The sequence below is a fragment of the Stegostoma tigrinum genome, chromosome 8 (genome assembly GCF_030684315.1).
Source record: "Stegostoma tigrinum isolate sSteTig4 chromosome 8, sSteTig4.hap1, whole genome shotgun sequence".
NCBI lineage: Eukaryota > Metazoa > Chordata > Chondrichthyes > Orectolobiformes > Stegostomatidae > Stegostoma > Stegostoma tigrinum.
This window is the reverse complement of record NC_081361.1, coordinates 53,069,162-53,097,116: the sequence shown is the minus strand read 5'-3', so window position 1 is coordinate 53,097,116 and position 27,955 is coordinate 53,069,162. Positions and strand designations below refer to the sequence as shown.

At 42.9% G+C, this 27,955-nt stretch overlaps 1 protein-coding gene across 1 annotated transcript in view; it reads left to right on the top strand.

The window, feature by feature from the left end:
- ankrd13c (ankyrin repeat domain 13C) overlaps positions 1–27,955 on the top strand; it is a 75,169-nt gene that overhangs the window by 4,450 nt on the left and 42,764 nt on the right. The window contains exon 2 of the mRNA XM_048539252.2: positions 5,711–5,752. Coding sequence (XP_048395209.1) covers positions 5,711–5,752 — 42 coding nt within the window. The remainder of the gene's footprint in view (positions 1–5,710; positions 5,753–27,955) is intronic.

Sequence of the window (27,955 nt, the reverse complement as noted above, 5' to 3'; positions counted from 1 at the left end):
AAGCAGTTTACTTGATTTGCACCAAATCTACAAACATTCACTCCCTCCAATACTGCTCAGCGGCTGTGTTGATCATCTACAAAATAGTTTGCAGAAATTCACCAAGGCCCCTTGATACCTTCAGACCTGTGGCATTACTATGTAGAACGATGCAGTAATAGACAGGTACGAACACCTCCACCTGCAAATTCCTCTCTGTATAGTCACCATCCTAACTTGGAACCATATTGCTGTTTCTTTTATAATTGTTGTCAAAGTTCTAGAATTCTCTCGCTATTATGACAGTTGTGGGTCTGCCTACAGTACTGGTTCAAGAAGGCAGCTCATCACCACTTTCTCAAGGAAAGGCAAATGCTGGCCCAGGCAACTATGCCCACCTCACAATTTTTAAGTAAAAACATCCTTGGCCAATTCACTTGCTTTGTATTTTAGCCATTTGTGGGGTGTAGGCTTTGCTGGCTGGCCAACATTTTGTATACGATTGGCGAAAACTGTGGACCTTGATATATTCTGACACCAGTGTGAAACTCATGCTCCAGAACTGGCAGTACCCCTGGTCAAAGTTGTTTCGGTATAACTGCAACATTGATAGTACTGAACAATAACAGATCCTTCCCAGGTGTGTCCTATTTAAAGCAGTAAGTCTTAAATGACTAGAGGTAAGTCCTTGCTCATTTAACAATGACTGATCTCCTATCAGCCCGTGATTGAATGTTGTTTACATCTTGCTGTACAGCAGACATGAATTGCCTTAATCCAAGGAGTTAGCAATTAGAATTAAACACAATATTTTAACATAACAAAGTGTGAAGCTGGATGAACACAGCAGGCCAAGCAGCGTCTTTACATGCCACTTGTTTTTAAACTGCAGACTTCCTTATTTAACCAGATTAAGTTAAATGCAAAAGTTGCATACAAAGGATTTTTGTTGACCACTGTCTTGGATGTCTTGTCCTCCTTTAATCAGTTTTCATAGTTTTTTGTCTGTCAATTTTTATGGTATGGATTTTTAAAATCTAGTTTCTGGATTTCCTGGAGGGTTGTATCTTTGGGATTTACTGCCTTTAGAGGAAGCGGATGCAGAATCTTTACGTATTATTAAAGCAGAGGTAGATTGTTGATTTTTGCCAAAGGGATTAAAGATTACTGGGGTTATTTAGGAATGTAGACAGAAGTAAGATCGGATCTGTTGCGATCTTATTGATTGTCCAAGCAGTCTTGAAGTGGAGACTGGCCTGCTCTTATTTCCTCTTTGTATTTTAGTCACCTATTGGATATAGGTTTTGTTGGCTGGCCAACATCTTGTTACTCAGCCCTAGTTGCCCTTGAAGGTTGTGGTGGTGAGCTGCCTTCTTGAACTGTTGTAGTCCACCTGCTAATATATGTTGTATGTCGAACTAGGCACGCTTTGTTCATCAGAATATACTTAAGCTGTATCTTATTTCAATATTTTTCAATTATAGCTAAATGCTTGATCATTTCTCGACCATCATGACTGGTATAGCTTGTAACCAATACCTTGCAAGCAAAGTGATACATTTTTCATAGCTTCTGTTATCTTTCCTTTGTACCTAGTTTAAATGTGGCCATAATTGATAGGAGCTGTGTTTCCAAATTTCTGTGCTTTCAGTTACTTTTTCCTGGAAAGTCAGCCAACTTTTTGATTTAAAATTGCTTTTTTTTTCAATTTGCAGTATCCTGATCTTAAGTAGATTTTGATGTATTCTTGAAGATCCTCTCTAACTTGACTGCAACTGTCTGTTTTAACCTTTGTTGTACTCTATTGAAATAGTTAAAATCCCGTCATGGTGTAACTCCATTCTCCATGTGCATCTTTTTTTCAGTTGTTTGGAATTGTCCTGAATTTACATCTATTGTGTCCATAATACACTTCTAATACTAGAACAAGTTGTAGACTTCTGGAATTACAATTCTTATTCTCTAATTCTTAAATCTAGACAAGTCTCTTGTCTGAACTTCAAAGGTCAGAAACGACCTTCTATAAACTTAAAAATAATTGTTTGAGATTCCTCCTTTTTAGGCTGTTTTGTTTCCTGGTAACGCTACTACAACAACTTTTATGCAGTTTATTTTAAGATTTTGTGTCTTTTTTAAGAAGAGAAAGATTAAGGGTGTTTTGAAGGCTTCGTTTAAAAATAGTGCTTTGAGTTTTCATCAATGAAAGCTGTGAAAAAATTAGATAGCAGGAAAGAGGTGTGTGAAAGCTCTCGCACTCCTTTTCTTTCATCTTTTAAAAAGAAAAATTCTGCCCCTTGGAACAATTTTTTAATAAAAAACTTGTGTTTAAAGGTGTGGTTGTATGAATCCCATGAAGGGATTCGAAGTCTGCAGGGATGGAATTAATGGATGTGTCTGACCAGCTGGTTAAGTTGGAGTTTATGAAGCCTGCATGGAGGAAATGCAAAAAAAAATTCAATAATTGCTTTTGTTACCTCCAGATTCAAAGATTGGAAATTAAAATTATGATCATGCTAATACTTATTGAATTTAGAAGTGTACCCTAGATCATAGAAGAACCTCAAAGTTGCACACGTTTGTTGAACAAAGATGGAAATTAATGTCATGCCGAGTGTTTCTGGTGAGCACTTGAATCTGTAGCTTCAGACTTCAGCCATATTAAGCTGAAGACAGTTAGTCCTTTTTGAGCCTAGTCTGCTACTTGATTATATCATGCTTTTGATCTGGTTGCATTGATTTCACTTCCTGTCTTTCCCATTCCATGACCCTTGACTCCCTTGTCTATCAATAATCAATCTAGCTCTGGCTTAAAGGTTTTAATGAGTCAACCTTAGCAGCTTTCTGGGGAAGTGAATTGTACAGACTAATTATGTTTTAAACAGAAGAAAAATCTTCCCCCACCTGAAAAGGGAGACCTCTCATTCTTGCATTTCATTCCTGTATTTGAACTTTCTCAGAACTTCCTGCTGTATCACTTGACATTAGGATTGTTGATTAAAATAAATCTCTCGTTCTTGTAAACTCAGTAAAAAGGTGCGCCCTGTTCTTTCTTTAAGGTAGGTCCCTATTCCAGGAATGAGTCCAGTACATATCCTTTGAACTACTTGTAACAAAATTAGATTTTCTTTTCAAATAGAGACCACACTCTGCATAGCACTCACGATGTGGTCTCACCAAGCCCATGAGCAGCCACAGTAAAATCCATAACTTGTATTCCATTTCCCTTGCAATGAATAAAAAGCCTATTTGGCTCACTGTTCACTTGTTGTACTTGTCAGTCAGTGAGTTAGTAGGCAGCAGGATATCCAGATTCCCTGTGGTAATGTAGACTTTATTTTTCTGTTTGTGTACATTTGCTACTGAAGTGGACAAGTTTACATTTTCCCACACCAGACTCCTGCCAATTTTTTTGAATTCTCATTAAAATTGTATTCCTTTTGAATTTCCTACCTATTTTGGCTGAGAGGTGTTTTTAAAAAAAAAAGTTATTATTGTCAATAATATTTTTGCTACCATATTTGATCTTTTCATCCAGATTGTAGATGTAAATTGTAAATGTTGAGGTTCCAGCATATATCCCGTTGGTTATAATTAGGACTGTTGCAGTAGTTGGGAAGATTTGGAATAGATTGTGATGCTTCAAGCAGTAGGGGTAGATACACAGCAGTAGTGCAATGCAAAATTGCAAGTTCAGTCTAACATCCCTTTTTAGGAGGAGCAAATTACTACAGATGCTGGAATCTGTACTTAAAACAACAAATGCTAGCGATCACAGTGGGCCAGGCAGCATCCATAGAGAGCAAGCTAATGATCAGAGTCCAGATGACTCTTCTGCAGAGCACTTCACGTCAGCTCTGAAGAGTCATCTAGACTTGCAGCATTAGCTTGTGCCCACTCTCCAGCTGCCTGACCTGCTGTGATCTCAAGCGTCTGTTGCTTTCGTTTATTAGAATTTAGGGTGATATTGTTGTGTAAAATTGAGAAATGTGCTCTATTTATCCAAAGGTGTATGAACAAGAGCTTTACTTTTTTTGGTTTTGTAGAAATTAATCAAATCAAGGTGTTGCTACCATGCTGTCTTATTTTAGCACCTTTATTGCAGAAGGCTTCAAGCATACTGGTGGGCATTACATGCTCCCACTCCATCAGTGTCAACTCAGTACAGGTCGATCACTTCGACAACTCTGCTAGTTCCTTCACATGCTGTAAACTCTGTACCCATGGAGGTCTTCTGAATTGCCTGCCAGCCTGCCCCCCAGCTGGCCAGAAATTTGGCCATGGAGCAAATTTGGCCTGTTTCATAAAAGTGCTTTTTTTTTTCTTATTCAATGATGGGGTGTGGGAAATTAATAATCAACCACATTGCTGTGGCTCTAAGGCGCACACAGGCCAGACCAAAGGAGACTGGTGAACCAGGTGCCGCCTTCTGACTACTGGGGGTCATTTGTCGGACTCCAATTCAGTAAAAGTCTAGAATTAAAAATTCCATCATCTGCCGTGGCAGGATTCAAACTCAGATCACTACCTGGGTCACTGGTTAATAGTTCAGTGATAATGCCACTAGGCCATTACCACCCCCTAATTATTTTAAAACATTTTTCTTACCGCTCCAAAATAACATTTCCCATTCTGCTCCTTGAACTTATCAAAATTCCTTCTGTTAAAAATGTGCTGGCTGTCTCCAGAAATAGTCTCAATATCTGATGTGTTTTGCCATCTCTAACTTCTTGTCACATTCTGAACTTCTGCTTTCAATAAAGTTATAAAGGGTTATCCAAAGTGCACACCACTTCATGACTGTGTAGCCTAATCAATGTCTTGTGATAATTCATTGTATTTGCTTTACTTGTACTTTATTCTGACTTTCTGCTTTGTTTTTGTTTTCTTCTGAACTGAGCTGTCTGAAGGTCTGGCTGCTCAATCCCTCCCCTTTATTTGGCTGTTTATTGTCCATGTTCTTTTGCCATTGATTTAGTCATGAACCATGGCTCAAGGCTGCTATTCCCATAATGAACTTGAGTTCCTATTGTTTACATCATCGGTCAGAATATAGTGTTAGATAATAAATGAGTTCAGACCACGTTTCCTCCATTGCTTCGGTCTGAATCCTTCTTGCATTATCGTTCACTCCTAAACTATTCTCCTTTTGTGTTCCTATCTTTTACTAGTTTCAAAAAATGTGCATTTTGATAGTAATCCAGAAAGATCGTTTTCTCCAATACTCCAATTCTGTTTTAAAAAAAATATATATATGACTGTCTTGCACTTCCATGCAGTATCCACTTTGCCTCTCATGTAATAAGCTAATTATAACATCTCGCTTGGTCTTACTCAGGTTTGGCTAAAACCCTTGAGCTCTTCAATACTAAACTCTCTCTCCCCTTTTTTTTAAATCCTCCTCACTTTTGTGTTATGGCTGTGTGCTTTGGTTTAGTAGAGGACCCTAAACTTGTACTGGGTATTGATTATTCGTGTATTATTGGGGCAAAATCAGGTCTTCATTAGACAGAAATGGAAAGGCAAACAAAATTATGCAGGTGGATTTGAAACGCGAAACTTTAGGATTTATAAATACCATTAATCTCTCTTTTTCATGTATAAGGCTGAAAGTAAATTTTGGGTTGGTTCAGGTATAATTGGGGACTTTGATTTTAAGTTTGCTAATGCATGCAATATAAGTAACACTGAAAAATTGTGTACATCTGATTGTGAATACTTTTTTTCCCCCTAGGAAACACTCCATTGCACCTCGCTGTGATGTTAGGGCACAAAGGTGAGTACTTTGTTTTTCCTGCAATCTTTTAAATATTACATTAAGTGCACCTACTGTTCTGATTATTCACCTCTAATTATTACACAGGATTTATCTGAGCAAGGCAGATTGATGTAAACCGAAAATGTTGTCAAATGTATAAGTTGATCGCTCAAAATTGCACATTGAAAAAGATTTTAGAATTGAAGTAGATGGGTTTTTTTTGAAGGATCAAGCCAAAATAATTTTTCATTTACTTCTCATTACAGAATTAATCTATTAAGTTTTTGTGATAGAAGCATTGACCATTTGGTGGAATATGATTCTTTTGGTCTGATTTCAAATCAGATTAGATGCTGCATAAATGTGGCCAAATGGTGACAAGGCTAGATTTAGGTTTTATTCATTAAAAATTGTGTAGATTGGCTGGCCAAGTTGTAACAATGAACAATTCAGCTGGAACCTAATCTAAATACATTTTATTTAAAAACTTTTATTTACAGAGAGACACTTGCACCTGCCTCCTTAATTCAGAAACCACTGCTTTAGCCTAATTTTAAAATAAATGCGTAACAGTGCACACCTCTGGGACAAGTGGGACTTGACTTGAATCCAAACCCCTTGGATCTACCACAAGTCCCTCGAGTTTTGGAGATAGTAGGAACTGCTGATGCTGGAGAATCTGAGATAACACTGTGAAGCTGGATGAACACAGCAGGCCAAGCAGCATCAGAGGAGCAGTAAAGTTGATGTTTCAAGCCTTTTTCCCGAAGAAGGGTCTCAACCCGAAACGTCAACTTTTCTGCTTCTCTGATACTGCTTGGCCTGCTGTGTTCATCCAGCTTCACACCGTGCTAACCTTGAGTTTTTTGTGTGTGTGTGTGTAGTGTATCCCCAATTGATACAAACTACCCTAAATACAATTAAATAGAAGCTTAATATACAATTAATGTGTAATAAGTTCATTTATGAAATCACGTTAATATTGGTATTATAGAAAACTGAAGTGTATCTCTTCTGGCAGTGCTCTTTATCAGTCAAAATGCTTTGCTTTGGGAGCAGTATAATGTACAATGCATAATTTTGTCACCAGTGCAGAAATGTGTTCCTTTCAATCTAAGTGTAACTGACTTTGTGATTATTCTTTGGTATTGCTCACAGATTAATCCAAAATTATTTTATTTCAGTGTGTGCTTATGTAAAAGTCAGTGGCTCCATTTTTGCATGGGTAATGATTTTTTGAAGGGCTTTATTTTGAGGAAATTGTATTTCATCTTCATTTTGGGTAAAATGCAAACCTTTGGTCATGGGAACAAAAGGAAGAGCAGCTGTGCTGTTGGACACTCCTAGTCATTGATTTGGGGCCGAATACATTGAAATGGCATTTGCAAGGGCCTGATTGACATGACCTGAGCATCCCAACTTATCTCCAAACCCCTCCCCATTCTTGATGGCAAACAGTAGAAGCAGTAGGTGGTGGCCAGAACTAAGCAATCTCACAACCAACTAATCGGATCTAGATCTTGCAATTTTACCAAATCCTGCTGTGAATGGTGTTGGATGGCTGAATAATTAACAGGAAGAGATGCTTACACCTAACATCTCCATCCTTCACAATGGGTAAGCGAGAACCTTTGTACAGAAGTCGAAGATGAAGCATTTGCAGACACTTGGCTAAATTGCTTTTTGCAGGCTGCCTCCTAGGGTTCCCCGCATCATAGATGCCACCCGTTAGCCAACTTAATTCCATGTCATTACAGAGAAATGCTTGAAGACGCTGGGCAGTATCCAGCCTCTTCTGGCGACTTGAAATAATGGGAACCGCAGATGCTGGAGAATCCAAGGTAACAAAGTGTTTCGGGCCTAGACCCTTTTCTGATGAAGGGTCTAGGCCCACATCGTCAGCTTTTGTGCTCCTCAGAATCTGCTTGGCCTGCTGTTCATCCAGCTCCACACTTTATCCTGGGGACTTTTCAGCTATAGAATTGTATGATACAGAAAAGGCCCTTCAGCTTATCAAGTCTGTACCACAAAAATACGCTGCATCAGTTCAGTGCAGAAAAGTGAAAATAAAGACTCGTGCTGCAGAACTGCAAAAACCCTAGTCCTTTTCTACTCCAGCCACAATGCAGGCTTCTACCCAGTAATGTGGAAAATTCTTGAGGGCATCCATCGTCTGTTGCTTCATTTTAATGACCTCATTCAATCACATTTGCTGAACTTTGCACAACATTCTAAACCACTTGTAATACCTCCTGAAGCAATCTATGACTGCATACAGCAAGACCTGGCAACATCAAGTCTTGGGCCAATAAAAGACAAGTAACAGTTGTGTCATACAAAGGCCTTGTAGGACTCTCTTGTCTCGAGTCTACATATAGTGTCAGTGGCTTTCTGGCTCAGACCTTAAAGAAAGTTTTTTTAGACATTTGGCACAGCATTGTTTTGGGATTTCACTGTGAGTTGACCTAGGGTCTGGTCCCTCTGTTCAGGATATGCCCTGAGTGTGGCTCTGCAATTGCCTCCACTCAAATGGTGTTCACCAAAGCTCAGTCAGACAGTGAAGGGTATTCACTTTCATTGGGATACCCTGTAGTTCCCATGCTCCACTTGCCTCATTTTCTAATGACAAAACCAGTATTCCAGTATCTGGTGATTCAGAAAAATTTTAGGCTTCTAATAACCCAAAAAAGCCATGCTTCTACAAGAGTAGGAAGGATTATTCATTGCTTTTCGCTTGCCTAGAAAAAAAATTTAAAATCTCTTCCCCCCCCCCCCCACTACATCCCAAAACCAGCCCAGCTCGTCCCTGCCTCCCTAACCTGTTCTTCCTCTCACCTATCCCCTCCTCCCACCTCAAGCTGCACCTCCATTTCCTACCTACTAACCTCATCCCGCCCCCTTGACCTGTCCGTCCTCCCCAGACTGACCTATCCCCTCCCTACCTGCCCACCTATACTCTACTCTCCACCTATCTTCTCCTTCTATATCCATCTTTGGTCCGCCTCCCCCCACCTCTCCTTATTTATTTCAGAACCGTCTCCCCATCCCCCTCTCTGATGAAGGGTCTGGACCCCAAAATGTCAGCTTTTGTACTCCTAAGGTGCTGCTTGGCCTACTGTGTTTATCAAGACCTGCTTATTGAAGACTTCTGGATAAATAGATAAATTGTGATATCCAGATTAGATAGCATTTATCTCAAGCAATCGGGAGACATTACTGAGACTTGTATGGCACTATCATACAGTGTACGATTGGAAACTGAAGACCTACCATTAGATTGGAAACTTGCATAGTATGTTTGTTTATATTTGAAAAGAATAGCATAAGAGCATTCAGATAGAACAACACAATTGTGTGAATCTTTACTATCAAGTTTTACTTGATTAGTTGATTTATTAAACAACTTCACCTACTTCCTTGATTTACTTTTAAGGAAGTGGTTATCTAAATAATTGCTTGGAAATCTAATGATCTAATGTACATGGACTCTCAAAAGTCTTGTGATATGAAGTTACACAGAAAGGATTACTAATGAAATTCAAAGCTATGGGAATTCGGTAGTACTTCTGTATAGAAAAACTAAAGGGTTGAAACAGCTGCTGCAATGAGGAAGACTATGGGGTACATACTAAGTGTTGGAAACTTTTTTAATGTACATTTTAATTATTTGGATTTAAAACATCAAATCAAATTTTGTTTGATATCATTTTATCCAGTGACTACTAGTAAAGTATAAAGAAGCAATTCAAACTATGGAATGACCTGAACAAAATGAGTGGGCTGAACAAAGGTTGAAATATAATACAGATCAGTTACATATTATATACAAAATAAAAACAATATGCCTAGTTCATGAATGGTGAAATGAGCACGAATGAGATACAGGAGTTTGGAAAGACTGTGCTGAAATGTATGTAGCTAACAAAGAACTGCAATAGCACAACTAAAATAGTAGGAAATAAATCAAAAGTATAATGCATTCTGAGCAGAGATTGCTTAGAATACTGTTTCTAGATGCTGGATCAGTATTGCTTCATTCTGAGAATGAGGAGCAGGGAAATGGAGTGATTTGTGGTTTTTTTTTCTTTTTTAGTTTTGTTTTTAAAAGGGGATTTGGAGTGGTCTCCTACTTTTAGTAATGGTAGCTAAGTAGAAGTACATGATGCTAATAATTGGATGTCTGTTTAATACATTTGAGAGGTGTGGTTTGTTTCACCTGAGTACCTGGTGGTTGTTGAGGTCAAGTCCTGACTGGTACAAATGTCTTTTGACTGCATTCACCTAGTTACGCGCTAAATCCGTATGTCACTATGCTTTGGATCAAGATTGGCTTCATGCATCTGATCCTCTTTCAGGGCAACAAACTCCATGAGCCGCACTTGTCTGATGCCTCCTCTCTCACTGGCTCCTCATTTTGGGTTTCTGAATGTTACTAATTAAAAGCTCGGGCTGCACAATGAGCAAAAACTTAATATTCTGGTGACTAAGTCATTTTAGTACTCTTTTTTTTCCCCTGAAGTTTACATAGTTTACTTTTAAATGTTTGGAAACATAGTCTGATGGATTGAATGTTTCTCGGAAATGTGATGTGGTAAATTTGGTCCCAAAAAAAATTCTTGCAGGTACATCAATCCCACATAACAAGAATATCAAATTGATTTTCATCCTGAGCTGTTGCCTTGATGGGACTGGCTCTTAATTGTAGGTAATTAAAATCTGTATCTCATAGTACGAGTTAGTAAGTTATTTATTGTTATTTTTAAGGTAAAGATGAGTTTGACTGGAGAAATCCAGAGTAAAGGAAATCGAGGTAGCCACTTACATTGTCAGACAAAGATAATGGCCAAAAAGGGTTTGGAGGAAGGGGCTAAAATTTGATGTTTTGATAGAAATTTAACCTGGGAAAGGCAGATTATCCATTCTTACATCTACTGATTCGGACGGTGTTTTTATTTCTAAATCTAGTTGCAGTTTAGTTGGAAATTTGGTCATTTATTTTGCTTCAACTGAAGACATCCAATTGACTCACTAGACAACATGACAATTATTAGCTTGGATGCCTAAACCATCTCAAGTGGTTATAGCTTTGTTTATTTAGAATCCAGTGCTGGATGCATAGAAGTCCTTTAATCAAATATTAGGAAGGCTAAAACAATTGTCTTCAATCCCAGCTACAAACTCTGTTCTGTTCCTGAGTCACCAACTCCATCCCACAACATGACAACTGCTCGAAGCTGACCCAGACTTCACATCATTGAAGTGATATAGAAGCGAATATGAACTTCGAACCACGTTCCATATCTTACCGGCTACCTATTCCGCTTCCATGTCAGCTGTAATCTTTCTTGTTGTATTTGCTACTAAAGCCTTCCTGTATGTTTTTCAACACCCTATTTTTGACCGTTCCAACACTTAATGGCCAATCTATATTTGGCGCCTCCGACAAACTTTTTATGGCCAGACGCATCAAAGTTTACTGCACAAAATAAGGGGTCAGATATACTAGGATGAAAGAAGGATTACTTTGTGAATGGGGAGTCAAGAATAATGATTTTTTTTTCAGGTTGGTTAGCTATGTCTAGTAGAACTTCAAGGTTCACTGCTCAAGCCTTATTTACAATCCATGTCGACGACTTGGTTGAGACAGAATGAGAGCTAATTTGAGGACAGTAAGGTAGTGAAGTAAGTTGTCAGATGGTAAGGATATATTCAAAAAGGAGTTAGTTGTGATCCTTGTGGCTAAAGGGATCAAGGGGTATGGAGAGAAGGCAGGAATGGGTTACTGAAATTGCCTAATCAGCCAGGATCATGATGAATGGTGGTGTGGGAAGAAGGGGCCAAATGGCCTATTCTTGCACCTATTTTCTCAGTTTCAATGAATACGAAAGTGGCATACTGTTTAAAATAGAAATCGCAAAATTCTGAAGTGCACATGGATCAGAGTGCAGAACGTTAACGTTCTCGCTCTCCCTCTCGCTGATTCAGTTTTCATTATCAGAAGTTAGACGAAGAAGGGTCCAGACCCTGCTCTTCTGATGCTGTCTTGCCTGCCGTGTTCCTGCAGCTCGATGCTGTGTTAACTCTTATTCAGTAGTTCTAGCCATATTCTTTGTCCCTGTGGATGAAGATTTCCTTTTTCATGGCTTGTCTTTCACCCAAATAAGCTGCTTCTACTTTGTGCATAAAATGTTTTGAGGTCTTACCTTTTTATTTTTCTTGTAACTTTTCTATACGCCAAGTATTGTTGCAGTTTCCTTGTGTTTCTTGATCTTTCTGGCAACAACTGACTTTTACTCCTATTGTTTCTCCTGAGCCAAATTTGTCTGTTTGTACAATATCTTTCTTATGTCATCTTGAATATAATGGCTTTGGATGCTTTACCTTCCTCCTCAAAGGAATGTCACTATGTACCAGAACTGCCGTTTTGCTGAATGGGTGCAGTCTGTTCCTGCAATAATGCATTACTGATCATGATGTAAAGGTGCCAATGTTGGACTGGGGTGGACTAGGTCAGAAGTCACAACACCAGGTTATAGTCCCACCGGTTTACTGGAAAACACAAGCTTTCGGAGTTAGTGTTTTCACATAAACCCCCGGGACAATAACCTGGTGTTGAGAGATTTATGGTATTACCTATCAATCAAACCTTTTTAAAAATCTCTAATTTTAGCTCTTCTCCAGTTGAGCACTTCGACTCTTTTTTTTTTCTCTTTCGATAAGCTCTGTGAAATCTGTACAGTCCTTGGGATTTTTTTTGTATGCTTGTTGGCAAGGAGACAGATGTTTACTTACAGCTATAGAAGGAAGCAGTGATTTTGCACTATGGATTGAGAGACTTCCTCCAAACATTGAATAAGACTTGGGTGGGTTGATGTAAGAATGGTATTGCAGCTTTGGCTTAGATTTAATGCTTCCTGATTTAAGTGTCTGTCTTGAGTAAGTGATACTGCAGAATTGTCAGGAAGCAATTTCTCAACACAAGTACAATATTGTTTTTTCCAGTTGGCTGTGAGCTCATCAGAACCTAATTGTATTAGCATTTAAGGTGTGGTATATGTTGCCTCTGACCTTTTTGAAACTGCTTTGCCAAGAATGGTGTTCTGTACACCAGATAAATCTGATCGCTTTACACTCTTGCATTCAATTTACACAGGAAGATTATTTTGTTGTAAAGACCATAAGACACAAGAGTGGAAGTAAGGCCATTCAGTCCATTGAGTCCACTCATGGCTGATGGGCATTTCAACTCCACTTCCCTGCACTCTCCCCGTAGCCCTTGTAAAGATGTAGAACATTCAGAAGTGCCACTTACTGACTAGTCTAAATCCTTTGTTTTCAAAAAAAAAGGTTAAGGGCATTAAGTTACTTCACAATGGAGTTAGTAGCTGTTAATGCATTACTGTTGAGTGAGTACTGTTTAATTGTAGTTGGCAAATTTTAGTGTTTTCGTTTGTAACAAACCTTGTTTGTGCACTTTTATTTGAAAGATTTCTCTAGAGCTGTTCACATCTTCTCTCATAGTAATTTGTCATTATTATTTAAATTGATTCATGAGATGGCAACATCACTGTCTAGGCCAACATTTGTTAGAACATGGAACATAGAACTGTACAGCATAGGAATGGGCCCTTTGGCCCACGATATTGTGCCAAACATGACACCAAATTAAATTAATCCATTCTACCTGTCCTTGGTCCACTTCCCTCCATTGCATGCATGTTTATGTGCTTATCTAAGAATTGCTTGAATGCTCTTAACCTTATTTGCTGCTGCCACCACCACCACCTTTGTTAGTGTGTTCCAGACTCCTGCCACTCTTTTTTTTTCCCCTCAAAATATCTTACCCCTTACATCTCCTTTTGAACTGCTTCCCCCACCCTTTAAATGCATACTCTCTCTCTTTAGACATTTAAACTCTTGGTGGGAGGTAAGATTCTGACCATTAACCCTGTCTATGCATCTCATAATTTTATGGACTTCCATCGAGTCTCCCCTCAGTCTCTGCTGCTCCAGAGAAAACAACCTGAGTTTTTCTAGCCTCTCCTTGTAACTCATACCCTCTAATCCAGGCAACATCCTAGTAAACCTCTTCTGCTCCCTCTCCACAACCACCACATTCTTCCTGTGTCTTATAAAATTGCAGTATGGCATCCTGACTCTACTGAATTCCCTGACCAAGAAAAGCAAGCATCCTATTACACCTTCTTTACCACCCTCTCTACTTGGGTGGCTACTTTATTGTTCACCTTTAGTGTCCTTAGAGGGTGGTGGTGAGTTGCTGCCTTGGGCCTCTACTGTATGCCCACTTTGCTGTTAGAAAGAGTTCCAAAATTCTGATCCACTGGCAGTGTATTTCCAAGCAGAATAGTACATGAGGCCTGGAGGGGAAAAAAACAGTAGGTGGTCCTATATATTTGCTGCCCTTCTCCTCCTCCTCCTCCTCCTAGGTTTTGATGTGATAGGTTTGAAAGTTGCAGTTTAAGGACCTTGGTCAGTTGGTGCAGGACATCTAGTAGATGGTGCACTCTGCTACTTCTGTGCATCAGTGGTGAAGGGATGGCATGTTGAAGGTGTTAGATAGGATGCTAGTTGAATGGCTGCTTTGTCCTGAATGATGAGTTTCTTTGTTAGAACTGCTTATCTAAATAGGTGGAGACTGTTCTGTAACACTGACTTGTATGGTGAAACTTGTGTATATCAAAGTAGGAGAAATGCTTAAGAGATAACAACACTGTGTGGAGCTGGAGGAACACAGCAGGCTAGGCAGCATCAGGGGAACAGGAAAACTCGTTTTGGGTCGAGACCCTTCAGAAATGGGGAGAGAGAGGGGAGCTCTGAAATAAATAGGAGGGGTGGGGCTGGGGAAGGTAGGTGTGATGGTGACAGGTGAGTGCACGTAGGGAGTGGTGGGGATTGGTCAGTGAGCTGGGAGTGGCGGATAGGTGGGAGAGAAGACGGACAGGTTGTGTCAGGTCAAGGAGGCGGGGATGAGAGGGAGGGTTGGTCATGGGATGAGGCTGAGGGTGGGAAGATTTTGAAACTGGCAAAATCCACATTTGGGCCATCAGGCTGTAGGCTACTGAGGCAGAATATGAGCTACTGCTCCTCCGGTTTGCAGTTGGTATCATTGTCACACTGGAGGATGCCCAGGATGGACATTCCACCCAGGGAGTAGGAGGGGGGAGTTGAAATGTTTTGCAACTAGAGGATGGTGGTGTTGTATATAGAGTGCAAATGTTCTACAGAGCTGCCTCTGAGCCTCCGCTTGGTCTCATCGATGTAGAGGAGACCACATCAGATGTAGTAGACCAAGTTGATGGATATGCAGTGAACACATGTCTGATGTGGAAGGTTTGTTTTTTGCCTTGAATGGAGCTGAGAGGGGGAGGCATAGGGGCAGGCATAACACTTCCTGCGTTTGAAGGGATAGGTGCCGGGGTGATGTGGTCAGTGGGAAATGTGGAGCACATGAGGGAATCACAGACAGCGAGTCCTTGGAAAGGCAGATGGGATGGGGAGGGAAATATATTTTTGGTGGTGCGGTCAGATTGTTGTTGGCAGAGAATGGCGTGCTGGATGCAGAGGTTGGTGGGGTGATATGTGAGGACAAGGGGGATTCTGTCTTTATTTTTGTTTCTGTTGGGGCAGGTGATGTGAGGGCAGAGGTGTGGAAGATGTAAGAGATGTGTTTTGAGGGCATTTTTCAATCACCGGGGGGTGTGGGAAGTTACGGTCCTTGAAATATAAGGACACCTGGAAGGTGCAGGAGTGGAACACCCCATCTTGGGAGCCAATGCGGCAGGGGTGGAGGAATTGGGAGTAGGGGATTGCATTCTTGCAGGAAAGTGGGTGAGAGGACATGTAGTCTATGTAGCTGTGGGAGTCAGGTTTGAAATAAATGTCCATTTTGTGCTGGTCATCAGAGATAGAGACAGACGTCCATGAGGGAGAGAGGGGTATCAGAGATGGTCCAGGTGAACTTGAGATTGGGGTGAAAGGTGTTGGTGAAGTTGATAAACTGTTCAAGCTCCTTGTGGGAGCACAAGGCAGTGCTGATAGACATCAGTGTAGCAGAGGAAGAGGTAGGGGATAGTGCCAGTGTAGTAGTGGAAGAGGGACTGCTCCACATATCCTACGAAGAGGCAGGCGTAGTTTGGGCCCATGCGGGTTCCCATGGCCACCCACATAGTTGTTTGTAGGAAGTGGGAGGAGTTGAAGAGGAAGGACGATTTCAGTTAACTGGATGAGGATGTTGGTGGAGGGGGACTGGTTGGGCCTGCGGGAGAGGAAGAAACTGAGGAGCAGGTTGGGAGACAGATTTTGGAAAGGTGCAGAAGTAAGACAGTTGTTGTCATGGGTGACTTCTACTTCCTTAGTATAGACTGGAACCTTCTAAAGGAAAAAGGTTCGGAGCAGATTTTGTCAGGTATGTTCGGGAAGGATTTCTGACTCAATATGTAGATAGGCTGACTAGAAGTGAGGCCGTATTGGATTTGGTGCTTGGCAACGAACCAGGCTGGGTGACAGATCTCTCAGTGGGAGACCATTTCAGTGATAGTGATCACAACTCCCTGGCCTTTCCTATAGTCATGGAGAGGGATAGTAGCAGATGGTATGGGCAAGTATTTACTTGGGGGAGGGGGCAATTACAATGCTATTGGGCAAGAACTACAGACCACCAGTTGGGATCATGTTCTCCGTGAGATGCCCGACAAATATGGAGGTTGTTTAGGGAGCAGTTGCTTCTAGTACTGGATAGGTTTGTCCCACTGAGGCAAGGAAAGGATGGTAAGGTGAAGGAACCTTGGATGACAAGGAACACTTAGTCAAGCAGAAGAAGGAAGCTTACTGAAGGTTGAGGAAGCAGGATCGGACAGGGCTCTAAAGGGTTACAAGGTAACCAGGAAGGAACTGAAGGATGGACTCAGAGCTAGAAGGGGGTATGAGAAAACCTTGACGGGTAGGATCAAAGAAAACCCCAAGGCGTTCTATGCTCATGAGGAACAAGAGGATGGCCAGAGTGAGGGTAGGGCCAACCAGGGATAGCAGAGGGAACTTGTGTGAGGAGGTAGGGGAGGTCCTAAATGAATACTTTGCTTCAGTATTCAGCAGTGAGAGGGACCTTTACGTTTAAATGAACAGCATGAAACAGGCAAATATGCTCAAAACAGGCTGATGTTAGGGAGGAGGATGTGCTAGAAATTTTGAAAAACATGAGGATAGATAAGTCTTCTGGGCTAGACGGGATATGTCCAAGGTTATTATGAGAAGCAAGGGAAATGATTGCAACCCCTTTGGCAATGATCTTTGCATCCTTACTGACCACTGGGGTAGTACCAAATGATTGGAGGGTAGCAAATGTCATTTCTTTGTTCAAGAAAGGGATTATCCCTAATCCTGGGAATTACAGACCGGCCAGTCTGTCTTCTGTGGTGGGCAAATTAGTGGAGAGGATTCTGAGAGATAGTATTTATGATTATTTGGAAAAGCACAGTTTGATTAGAAGTAGTCAGCTAGGCTTTGGGAGAGGCAGGTGGTGCATCACAAGCCTTATTGAATTTTTTGAGAATGTGACAAAACACATTGAAGGCAGAGCAATGGATGTGGCCTGTATGGATTTTAGTGAGGCATTTGATAAGGCTGCACATGATAGGCTCATCCAGAAAGTAAGCAGGCATGGGATTCAGGGAAATTTGGCTGTCTGGATACAAAACTGGCTCTTCCATAGAATACAGAGGTGGTACTAGATGGAAAGAACTCAGCCTGGAGCTTAGTGACCAGGGATCTGTTTTGGGATCTGTGTTCTGTGATCTGTATAAATGACTTGGATGAGGAAGTAGAAGGGTGTGTTAGTAAATTTGCTGATGTGAAAGTTGGTGGAGTTGTGGAAGGCTATTGTAGGTTGCAACAGGACATTGACCGGATACAGAGCTGGGCAAACAAATGGCAGGTGGAATTCAACCCACAAGTGTGAAGTGATCCGTTTTGGAAGGTCAAATTGGAATGCAGAATACAAGGTTAATGGCAGGATTCTCGGCAGTATGGAGGAACAGAGGGATCTTGGGGTCCACGTCCATAGATCCCTCCAAGTTGCTAGGGTTGTAAAGAAAATGCATGGTGTGTTGGCTTTCATTGGCTGGGGAATTGAATTTAAGAGCTGCGAGGTTTTGCTGTACCTCCTAAAACTCTGGTTAGACCACATTTGGAATATTCTGTTCAGCTCTGGTCCACATTATAGGAAGAATGTGGAAGCTTTAGAGAGGGTGCAGAGGCGATTTACCAAGATGCTGCCTGGACTGGAGGGCTGGTATTGTGAGGGAGCTAGGGCTTTTTTATTGGAGTGAAGAAGAGTGAGAGGTGACTTGATAGAGGTGTACAAGATGATGAGAGACATAGAGTGGATCGTCAGACTTTTCCCAGGGTGGAAATGACCATTGAGGGTGCATAATTTTAAGGTGATTAGAGGAAGGTACAGGGGAGATGTCAGAGGTAGGTTCTTCACACTCTGGTGGGCATGTGGAATGCACTGCCAGCTGTGGTAGTGGAGTCAGATATGTTGGACGCTTTTAAGTGACTCTTGGATAGGCACCTGGATGATAGTATAATTTAGGGTACGCAGGGTAGATGGATCTTTGAATAATAGGTCAACACAATATTGGTGGCCGAGGGGCCTGTACTGTACTGTATTGTATTGTACTGTTCTGTGTTCTCTGAAAGCGAGGGCTTTTAGGTCATCCGTTGGGGGATACAAGTGTAGAGGTACTAGATGTCCACAGTAAAGATGAGGCACTGGAGACCAGGGAACTGAAAGTCCTGGAGGAGACGGTCGGTGTGGACAGCGCCTTGGATGTAGGTGGGTGTTTCCTGGACCCTGGGAAAGAAGTAAGTCAAGGTAAGTGGAGATGAGTCCAGTGGGGCAGGAGCATGTAGAGACAGTGGGTCGGTTGAGGCATTCAACTTTATGGATTTTGGGAAGGAGGTAGAAACAGGTGGTGTGGGGGTTGAGGAACGATGAGGTTGGAGCCGTGGGCGGGAGGTTACCTGAGGTGATGAGGCTATGAATCATTTGCAGGATGTTTTGCTGGTCAGGAGTGGGGTCGTGATCGAAGGGGCAGTAGGAGGTGTCAGAGTTGGCGCCTGTGCTGTATTGTTGCTGTGCCTCCCTTATCCGTAGGTTTGATGGGGAGGTTAGGGTTGGAGCAGAGGGCTGCACTCTCCCTTGGGGAGAGGTTAGAGTAGGAGAGATTGAGGCAATCAGTGTCACGACAGCAGGTGGAAATGAAGAGGTCGAGGGAAGGTAGGAGGCCATGAGGTGTGGAGAGGGTGGGTTAGACTTGCGGTTAAAGCAATGGGCACAGAGGTGGAGGGGGGGAAAATGTTCAACATCCACTGCTTTTTTTCTTTTCCTCTTTGTCCAAGTTTTTGGAGTGCAGTGCTTGCAAGCAAACAATTATACATGATAGTATTTCTCTGTTAAGCTGGTAATTGTCTTCATTCCTCCAAATAAAATATTGTATTTTACACAATGTAAACAAAGTACATCTGACCATGATTTCTCAAGTTCATGGTTCACTTGTATTTTCAAAAAAAAATTAACAGTATTGCAGAAGCTTCTTTATTTTGGTTGTGTCTACAAAGTGAAGTTTGTTTCACAAAAGCAATTTCAACTGAATAAAGCAATGAGGAGGTTTTACTTATTTCAAAGATTCAGGCATTGATACGTTTACATAGAACTAATCAGAACTAATTTGGATTTCCTGGAATATATCTTGGAATGCCCTATTGGACCATGCTAATCTTTGCAGGTACGTGAATTAATTGATACCTTTGTTTTGCAAGCATGGTTGCCATTTACTGTAATTCTGATTTAATATAGTGGGCCAGCCACGCCTCTTAGTGCACACTAGTGTCAAGTTGCTGTAACTCGGTTTGAGTCAGACAATTGGAATTTTTAAAGTAGTAATTATACTTTTGAGGTTTACTTCCTTGTTAAAAGAAACCATATAATTTATTTCAAATTGAATGCTTACCTTTGTATGTTTAACATTCATAGCATGTTATTCCCATGTTTAGTATTAACAGTTCAATATGAATCTACCTGCTCTGAGCCGGCAAACATACTTGAGCTCCAGTCTGCTGTATCTGGTATTATAACAATGTATCATTTTGCAGAGCAACCATTATGTAACCTTTTTCTGTTATTTTGTAGGTCTTTTACTGTTAGTAAAACTTAAAATTGGATCAGGATTGTTCAAACAAATTTCACATACTGGATAACTATCATGAGCAGATTTTCATTCCATCAATGTGGTTTGATATGAACTGCTGTATCAGAAGAGACCATTTATTCCCTCGATCACCAGTGAGAATTTTCAGTTATACAATACATGGCATAAATTAAAATTTGTATTGCTGTTTACGTCCTTAGTGGTAGCACTGGTGTACAGACAGTCGTTGTTCAGTTTGCCTGTGGTATTAAGATAGTTAAAATGTGGGCCAAACCTCATAGTACAGGTCCTTCCGCCCATGTTCTATGTCATAGTGGTCAATCTGAAGACAATTTCTAAACTTTGTTTCTCAGCGTCAGCACACTTGAATGGCCATATGAACACTAGCTGAAAATTGAGCCCAAACTTTATCAACAAACATCTTTTTAAAATTCAGTTTTTGCCACAGCGTTTTGGGAGAAAAATGTTCAGTTTATTACCCATTGTAGTATTTGGTGCCTGGAATACATTGGCTTTCTAACATGGAATTTTCCTAGTAAATATATACACCGGGCAAAAAGCATGAATCTTCAGCCAATTATGGTTGCTTTTAGTTGCCACTTGTGCCCATTATCTGTTATATAAAATGGTCTGCCAAATTCCAGTAAATGTTCTTAGCTATTGATCAAGTGTTTCCTATTTTTCTATATTTATTGAAACAAACATACCCAGAAATAGAAAGTTGCAGCTTGTCCGAAGTCTGTCTTTCGATTTAAAGTCAGGTGGCCCAGTGCTGTACTGCAGTTTGTTGTTGAAATTCTGTCTAGAAAGAGGAGCCCTAGAATACTTGCATGTGTTTCCTGGAATGCTTGGTTTCTTTGTGCTCTTATGGATTCAATGGAGTTTAGGATTTTTTTTCAACCTGTATGCCCAATGGCAAACTCAGAAACTAAGGGATATACAAATGTGCTGATACTGCCTACAAATGTGTGGTAGGTGCATTTTTAACATGATGCTTTCTTGCTGTATTTTGGTCTGATGTTGATTGGTTGATTCTTGTTTGGCATTACTAGACTGTTTGTTTAATGTATTTCATGCTAGTCACCTTTTACGGTCACACAGCCTGATCAGTGCCATTTTAGGGTAGCCTGTGCCACTACCTGATTCACTCCTTTTTACTGCCCAGTCTCTAGCATGGTGTCTGCCACACCCTCTTGCCAGAGACAGTAGGAACTGTTGATGCTGGAGAATCTGAGATAAGTGTGAAGCTGGATGAACACAGCAGGCCAAGCAGCATCAGAAGAGCAGGAAAGTTTGATTTTTTTTTTTGGTTTGGACCCCTTCTTCAGAAATGAGGAGGGTAAGGGGATTCTGAAATAAATAGGGAGATGGGGGGAGGCGGATAGACAGGTCAAAGAGGCTGGTAATTGTCTTCAAAGAGGTGGGGTTAGAGCCAGTGACGGTGAATGTCGGTGGGGAGTTAGGGCATAAGTCAGTCCAGGTAGGACAGACAGGTCAAGGGGGCGGGATGAGGTTAGTGGGTAGGAGATGGGGGTGGGGCTTGAGGTGGGAGGAATGGTTAGGGAGGCGGGAACTAGCTGGGCTGGTTTTGGCATGTGGTCGGGGGAGGGGAGGCTTTGAAGCTTGTGAAGTCCACATTGATACCCTTGGGCTGCAGGGTTCCCAAGTGAAATGAGATGCTGTTCCTGCATCTTTCGGGTGGCGTCATTGTGGCAACGCGGGAGGCCCAGGATGGACATGTCGTCAGTGGGGTGGGGGTGGAGTTGAAATGGTTCGCGACTGGGAGGTGTAGTTGTTTGTTGCAAACTCAGCGTAGGTGTGCTGCAAAGCAGTCCCCAAGCCACCGTTTGGTTTCCCCAATGTAGAGGATGCCACAACAGGAACAGTGGACACAGTATATCACATTAACAGATGTGCAGGTGAATGTCTGTTTGATGTGAAAAGTCTTCTTAGGGCCTGGGATGGAGGTTAAGGGGGGGTGGGGGGAACGTATGGGGCAGGTGTAGCACTTTCTTCGGTTTCAGGAAAAAGTGGTGGGGCTGGAGTTGAGTTGAGATCTTTTGCTCTAATTTTCTTCCTTGCTGCTTTCATTGCTGAACCCTCAGTGAGCATGATTTTTGGGATGAGTACCACGGGGCATAAGACATGGAAGCAGAATTAGACCATTTGGCTCCGAGTTTGCTCTGCCATTTAATCAGAACTGATGTGCTTCTCAGCTCCACTCTCCTGCCTTCTCCCTGCAATCCTTGATCCCCTTCCAATTAAGAGCTTGTATTGCTGTCTGTCCGACTATGATTTGGTCACCATAGCCCTCTGCAGCAATGAGTTCCTCAGATTAACCACTGTCTGGCTGAAGAAATTCCTCCGTATCTCATTTCTAAAATATCATGCCTTCATTTTGAGACGTCATTCTGCCCTTGGGTCCTATTCTCTCCTCCTAGTGGAAATAACATCTTCATATCCATTCTATCCAGGTCTCTTGTAATTCTGTAAACTTCAGTGAGATTCCCCGTCATCTTTCTAAACCTCATAGAGTACAGACCTAGACTCAACTACTCATGTGGCAGGCCCTTCATCTTGGGATCACTCTTGGACCTCCTCCAGTGCCAGCATGTTCTTCCTTTTTGTTAGGGCCCAAAATTGCCCTCAATATTTCAATCGCAGTTGGACCAGAGTCTTGTACAACCTGAGCAGTATATCTCTGCTGTTGCATTCTAACTTTCTTGAAATGAATGCTAACGTTGCATTGCCTTTCTAAGTGCCAACTGAACGTGCAAGTTAACATTAAGAGAATCCTTAACTAGGGGACTCTGACACCCCTTTTGTTCTTCAGATTTCCAAGGCCTTTTCTTGATTTAGCGAAATCTATTCATAAAGTCAGGAGGTATGGGATACAAGCAGATTTGGCTGTCTGGATTCAGAATTGGTTGGCTGACAGGAGGCAGAGAGTGGTTGTACTTGGTAAGCATTCTGCCTGGAGGTCAGTGCTGAGTGGTGTCCCACAGGGCTCTGTTCTTGGGCCTTTGCTCTTTGTAGTTTTTATAAATGACTTGGATGAGGAGGTTGAGGGGTGGGTGAGTATGTTTGCTGATGACACAAAGGTTGGAGGTGCCGTTGACAGTATCGAGGGCTATTGCAGGCCTCAGCGAGGCATTGACAGGATGCAGAGCTGGGCTGTGAAATGGCAGATGGAGTTCAACCTGGATAAATGTAAAGTGATGCATTTTGGAAGGTCGAACTTCAATGCTGAATAGAGGATTAAAGGCAGGATTCACGACAGTGTGGAGGAACAGTGGGATCTTGGTGTTCAAGTGCATAGCTCCCTTCAAAGTTGCCACCCAGGTGGATAAGGTTGTTAAGAAAGCATATGGTGTTTTGGCTTTCATTAACAGGGAAATCGAGTTTAAGAGCCATGAGGTTTTGCTACAGCTCCTCAAAACCCTGGTGAGACCACACTTGGAATATTGTGTCCAGTTCTGGTCGTGCTTTATAGGAAAGATATGGAGGCTTTGGAGAGGGTGCAAAGGAGGTTTACGAGGATGCTGCCTGGACTGGAGGGCTTGTCTTACGAGGAGAGGTTCACTGAGCTCGGACTTTTCTCTCTGGAAAGGAGGAGGAAGAGAGGTGACCTGATCGAGGTGTACAAGGTAATGAGAGGCATGGATAGAATTGATAGCCAGAGACCTTTCCCCAGGGCAGGATTGACTGCCACGAGGGGTCATAGTTTTAAGGCATTAGATGGAAGCTATGGAGGAGATGTCAGAGGGAGGTTCTTCCCCCAAGAGAGTTGTGAGCGCATGCAATAGTTTACCAGTGGTAGTCGTGGAAGCAGAGTCATTAGTGACATTTAAGCGACTGCTGGACATGCACATGGACAGTGAATTGAGGGGAATGTAGGTTAGGTTATTTTATTTTTGGATTAGGATTAATCCACGGCACAACATCGTGGGCCGAAGGGCCTGTACTGTGCTGTACTTTTCTATGTTCTATGCCTCTTTGTCTGACCAAATTGCATAAACTTGCACTTTGCCACAATATATTCCATCTGCCACTTCTTTGCCAAGTCTCCTAACCAGTTCAAGCCCTTCTGCAACCTGGCCTGCTTCCTTAATACTACCTGTCCCTCCACCTATGTCGTCTGCAAATTTAGCAGGAATGCCCTGAATTCCTTCATCCTGATCGTCTGTGTAATGTGAATACTCTGGTCCCAGCACAAGACCTTTGGAATTCTACCTAATACCAGCTGATAAACTTAAACTTAAACTTAAACTTAAAAAAGACCCCACCATCCACACTGTCGTTTGCAAATCAGCCAATTCTTTTCTCCCCCTCCTCCCCTCCCCCTCCCCCTCCCCCTCCCCCATTTAGCAGCTTGCTGTGCAACACCTTATCAAAGGCCATCTGAAATCCAAACTATTCACACCTCCTGGCTCTCCTTTTGTTTAACTTGTTCATTACTACCTCAAAAGTGTTCTAAACAGTTTTGTCAGGCTACTAAAATGTGAGGCTGGATGAACACAGCAGGCCCAGCGGCATCTCAGGAGCACAAAAGCTGACGTTTCGGGCCTAGACCCTTCATCAGAGAGGGGGATGGGGTGAGGGTTCTGGAATAAATAGGGGGAGAGGGGGAGGCGGACCGAAGATGGAGAGAAAAGAAGATAGGTGGAGAGGAGAGTATAGGTAGGGAGGGGATAGGTCAGTCCAAGGAAGACAGACAGGTCAAGGAGGTGGGATGAGGTTAGTAGGTAGGAGATGGAGGTGCGACTTGAGGTGGGAGGAAGGCATGGGTGAGAGGAAGAACAGGTTAGGGAGGCAGAGACAGGCTGGACTGGTTTTGGGATGCAGTGGGGGGAGGGGACAAATTGGGCTGGTTTTGCGATGCGGTGGGGGAAGGGGAGATTTTGAAGCTGGTGAAGTCCACATTGATATCATTGGGCTGCAGGGTCCCCAAGTGGAATATGAGTTGCTGTTCCTGCAACCTTCGGGTGGCATCATTGTGGCACTGCAGGAGGCCCATGATGGACATGTCATCTAAAGAATGGGAGGGGGAGTGGAAATGGTTTGCGACTGGGAGGTGCAGTTGTTTATTGCGAACCGAGCGGAGGTGTTCTGCAAAGCAGTCCCCAAGCCTCCGCTTGGTTTCCCCAATGTAGAGGAAGCCACACCGGGTACAGTGGATGCAGTATACCACATTAAGCAGAGGTTCACCTGCACATCTGCCAATGTAACCAGCTTGTAACTGATGTCCATTTCAAGCCCACTGACTCCCACAGCTACCTAGAATACACCTCCTCCCACCCACCCTCCTGCAAAAATTCCATCCCCTATTCCCAATTCCTCTGCCTCCGCCGCATCTGCTCCCACGATGAGGCATTCCACTCCTGCACATCCCAGATGTCCAAGTTCTTCAAGGACCGCAACTTTCCCCCCACGGTGGTCGAGAACACCCTTGACCACGTCTCCCGCATTTCCCGCAACACATCCCTCACACCCCGCCCCACCACAACCGCCCAAAGAGGATCCCCCTCGTTCTCACACACCACCCTACCAACCTCCGGATACAACGCATCATCCTCCGACACTTCCGCCATCTACAATCCGACCCCACCACCCAAGACATTTTTCCATCCCCACCCCTGTCTGCTTTCCGGAGAGACCACTCTCTCCGTGACTCCCTTGTTCGCTCCACACTGCCCTCCAACCCCACCACACCCGGCACCTTCCCCTGCAATCGCAGGAAATGCTACACTTGCCCCCACACCACCTCCCTCACCCCTATCCCAGGCCCCAAGATGACTTTCCACATTAAGCAGAGGTTCACCTGCACATCTGCCAATGTGGTATACGGCATCCACTGTACCCGGTGTGGCTTCCTCTACATTGAGGAAACCAAGCGGAGGCTTGGAGACCGCTTTGCAGAACACCTCCGCTCGGTTCGCAATAAACAACTGCACCTCCCAGTCGCAAACCATTTCCACTCCCCCTCCCATTCTTTAGATGACATGTCCATCATGGGCCTCCTGCAGTGCCACAATGATGCCACCCGAAGGTTGCAGGAACAGCAACTCATATTCCGCTTGGGGACCCTGCAGCCCAATGGTATCAATGTGGACTTCACCAGCTTCAGAATCTCCCCTTCCCCCACCGCATCCCAAAACCAGCCCAGTTTGTCCCCTGCCCCCACTGCACCACACAACCAGCCCAGCTCTTCCCCTCCACCCACTGCATCCCAAAACCAGTCCAACCTGTCTCTGCCTCCCTAACCTGTTCTTCCTCTCACCCATCCCTTCCTCCCACCCCAAGCCACACCTCCATCTCCTACCTACTAACCTCATCCCACCTCCCTGGACTGACCTATCCCCTTCCTACCTCCCCACCTATACTCTCCTCTCCACCTATCTTCTTTTCTCTCCATCTTCGGTCCGCCTCCCCCTCTCTCCCTATTTATTCCAGAACCCTCACCCCATCCCCCTCTCTGAAGGGTCTAGGCCCGAAACGTCAGCTTTTGTGATCCTGAGATGCTGCTTGGCCTGCTGTGTTCATCCAGCCTCACATTTTATTATCTTGGATTCTCCAGCATCTGCAGTTCCCATTATCACTGATACAGTTTTGTCAGGCATTACCTCCCTTGACAACACTGTCTTACTTAGCTCTATGTTACCATGAACTTTGAAGTGCTCTGCAGTCTCATCCTTAATAATGGACCTGTCATACCAGTGGCTGAAGTCAGGCTAGTTGGCCTATAATTTCCCGTCTCCCTCCCTCATCCCTTCTGAAGAGGGGTGTGACGTTAACCATTATCCAGTCCTCTGGGGCCCTTCCTGATTCCAGTGATTCCTGACAGATCACCACCAAATGCCTGTAGAATCTCCTGTAGCTACCTCCTTCAGAACTCTGTAGTTAATCTGGTCCCGGTGACTTATCCACCTTTAGACTTTTCAGCTTCCTCAGCACTACCTAAGTGGCAACTACAGTCACCTTTTGCCCCTGAATCTCTTGAAGTTCTGAAATGCTGCTGATGGCTTCCATGATGAAAACCGATACAAAGTACTGTTCAGTTCTTCTGCCATTTTGTTATCCCTGTGTTGACTACTTTGGCATTCTCGCGCTCTGGCTCTGGCTCTCGCTCGAGCACTGGCTCTCGTATCTTAAAAGAAGATTGCAGGAGTTTTTAATATTACCTGCTAACTTGCTGTCATTTCATTATCTCCTTAATTACTTTCAGTTATTGTTGGTTTTTAAAGGTTTCCTGCCATTCATGAAACACTGTATGCTTTAGCTTTTGCTTTTATGGTGTCCCTGACTTCCATTGTTAGTCTTGGTTGCACTGTCTTCCCCGGGTATGTTTCTTTCTCCTTTTTGAGATGAATTTATGCTGTGTCTCCAGAATTATCCCCAGAAACCTGGACTATTCCAGCTCTACTGTCTTCCCTGCTAAGCTCCCTTTCCAATTACTCTGGTAAGCTTCTCCTTCTCAAACTACAGGGTGAATTCTGTCATTATATGTTCACTGCCCCTAGGGGTTCCTTCATTTTAAGTTCCCTGATAAAGTCTGCTTCATTAGACATCATCAAAATCCAGAATTGCCTATTCTCTAATGGGCTAACACAAAACTGTACAGCACAGGAATGGGGCCTTTTGCCCAGAGTGTTGTGCCGAATGTGATGCCAAAATAAATTAACTGGTTCTGCCCACCCTTAGTCCCTGTCTGTCCATTTCTTGTATATTTGTGTGCTTATCTTAAAGTCCTTTAAACACCCTTATCATATATGTCTGCCTTCTCCCATGACCCCTGGCAGTGCATTCCAGATTCCTACCACTTTTTTTTTTCTTTCTTTTAAAGAATTCACCTCACATCTCTTGACCTCACCCCTGCCCCCACCCCACACCGCCACAATGCATTGCCCCCTCTTCCCCCTTTTTTTTCCCCCCCCCCCCCCAAAAAAAAGTTTAGATATTTCAACTTGGAGAAAAGTATTTCACTGGCTATTTT